At 73.5% G+C, this 2,054-nt stretch overlaps 2 protein-coding genes across 2 annotated transcripts in view; one reads left to right on the forward strand and one right to left on the reverse strand.

Annotated features, from left to right (window-relative positions):
• Window positions 1-76, reverse strand: part of ANKRD52 (ankyrin repeat domain 52) — a 20,249-nt gene extending 20,173 nt beyond the window's left edge. Inside the window, exon 1 of the mRNA XM_017836646.1 lies at window positions 15-76. The gene's annotated coding sequence lies outside the window, so the exon portion shown is untranslated. The remainder of the gene's footprint in view (window positions 1-14) is intronic.
• Window positions 77-1,342: 1,266 nt separating this feature from the next.
• On the forward strand, window positions 1,343-1,799 carry COQ10A (coenzyme Q10A). The gene is made up of 2 exons (XM_017836634.1): window positions 1,343-1,477; window positions 1,547-1,799. The coding sequence occupies exon 2, from the start codon at window positions 1,554-1,556 to the stop codon at window positions 1,782-1,784; it is 231 nt and encodes a 76-aa protein (XP_017692123.1). The 5' UTR covers window positions 1,343-1,477; window positions 1,547-1,553; the 3' UTR covers window positions 1,785-1,799.
• The last annotated feature ends 255 nt before the right edge of the window (window positions 1,800-2,054 follow it).

Here is a 2,054-nt window from a genome sequence, read left to right on the forward strand (position 1 = left end):
CCGCCGGGACCCACCGGGTCCGTCCCAGCCGGGGCTGCCGGGGGGTGTTCGGGCCACAGGCCCCGCGGTGCCCGGTGGGGCCCGGCCTGGACTACACTTCCCATTGTCCCCCACGCGCGACCGCGACTACAACTCCCTTGGTACCCCGCGCGGGGGCGGCGCCCCGTGACGTACCTGGCGCTATGGCGACGCGGTGACGTCACGGGGTGAGAGTTCACGGCGGCGGCCCCGGCCCGGCCCGGTCCCGGTCCCGGTCCCGGCCCGCTCATGGCGGCCCGGCGGCTCCGCGGTGCCCTCCAGCTCGGGGCGCGGCAGCGCCTGCGGGCCGGGGCGGCCCCGCCCTGCAGGTGAGCGGCGGCGGCAGCGGGCCGGGCGGGGCCCGGAGGTCACACCGGTCCCGGGGGAACCGGGGCGGGCCCCGAGGGGACGATCGCGCTGCGAGGTCTCCTCGGGGCCTGCCTGCACTCCCGGGACCCCTCAGGGCGGGGGTCGCGCGGGGGCACCGTGGGGACACGGGGGGTCCCGGGGGTCCCGCGGCGCCGCCGCCCCCGGTCCCCGTCAGAGGCCCCCGGCCGTGGGTTCGGCAGCGGCGTCACGGTCCCGCCAGCGCGGGGACAGCCCCGCGGCCCCCCGGGGGGACAGTGACCTCTGCGCGGGGACGGGACGCGGGGAGAGCGGTGCGGGGACACTGTGGCCCGGTACCTCCCTGCCCGGGGCTCGGTGTGGCAGCACCGGCAGAGCTGGGGGGGACGAGACCGACCTCCTCGGGGGGTCCCAGCGCTCCCCGGGACCCCCGGGGCAGCCCAGCCAAGGGACACCACCAGGGTGGAACCCCCCAGTGATGTGACAGGTGACAAGTGACAGGGGGAGAGGTGGGATCTTCCCCCCTGGGGCTCTGCCTCTCCTTGTTGCCCCCCTGGAATGACCCCGGAGGGATGAGATGGGGCCAGAGGAGGAGAAGCTCCAGGGGGGGCACCGGGCAGTTGTCCCTGCTCCAACACCGGGATTAGGTGTCCCTGAGCTCGGGTTTCCTGGCCTTCCTCCTCCTCCTCCTCCTCCTCCTCCTGCCAAGAGCTCGTCTGGGACTGAACTCCCCGGGGGTGATTCCCATCCCGGGAGGGGCCTGGGCTGGTCAGGAAGGGACCTAGGAAGGGGTGGAAGGGGGCCGGGTCAGTTGGGAAGAGGCCTAGGAAGGGCTGGAAGAAGCTTGGGAAGGGCAGGAAGGGGCCTGGGAAGGGCAGGAAGGGGCCTGGGAAGGGCAGGCAGGGCCCCACCACCGCGGTGGTCCCGGGGCTGCCCCCCTGGCCCCGTCCCGGCACCCCCCGTGTCCCCCCAGACACGCAGCCCTGTGTGGCCTCCGGCTCTCCCGCCTGGCCAGGCCGGGCCCTGCGCCCTGGGAGCCCCGTTCCCAGCCCAGCAGGACCTTCCTGAGCCTCACCAACAAGCGCAAGGAGTACTCGGAGCGGCGCATCATCGGGTACGTCGGGGGGCCTGGGGGGGCACCGGGCACCGTCCCCCCGGCCCCAACACCCGCTGTGCCCCCCAGGTACTCGATGCAGGAGATGTACGACGTGGTGGCCAACGTGGAGGACTACAAGAACTTCGTGCCCTGGTGCAAGAAGTCGGTGGTGGTGTCGCGGCGCGCGGGGCACATCAAGGCCCAGCTGGAGGTGGGGTTCCCGCCCGTGCTGGAGCGTTACACGTCCATCGTCACCCTGGTCCGGCCTCACCTGGTCAAGGTGAGGGCAGGACACGCTCTTTGGGAGGCTCTTCTGCACTGCTGAGGCCCCTCCAGGGCTGTGCCCAGTTCTGGGCCCTCACGGCAAGAGAGACATTGAGGGGCTGGAGCGTGTCCAGAGCTGGGAAGGGAGCTGGGGAAGGGGCTGGAGAACTGAGGGAGCTGGGGGGGGGGGGCCGCAGCTGGGACCCCCCAACCCAAACCGGGTTCCTGCCACCACCACTAAGGGGCCAAGGGCCACCCCACCGACCCCAACGGGACCCCGGAGCAGCCCTGGGTGGGGTGGGGGCACCATCCCCTGACCCCCCTCCTCACG

The sequence above is a fragment of the Lepidothrix coronata genome, unplaced genomic scaffold, assembly GCF_001604755.1.
Source record: "Lepidothrix coronata isolate B3197 unplaced genomic scaffold, Lepidothrix_coronata-1.0 Scaffold281, whole genome shotgun sequence".
In the NCBI taxonomy this organism is placed as follows: Eukaryota; Metazoa; Chordata; class Aves; order Passeriformes; family Pipridae; genus Lepidothrix; species Lepidothrix coronata.

Coding starts and splice junctions, on each gene's coding strand:
- COQ10A (XM_017836634.1), top strand. CDS start 1,554: ATGCAGGAGATGTACGACGTGGTGGCCAACGTGGAGGACTACAAGAAC.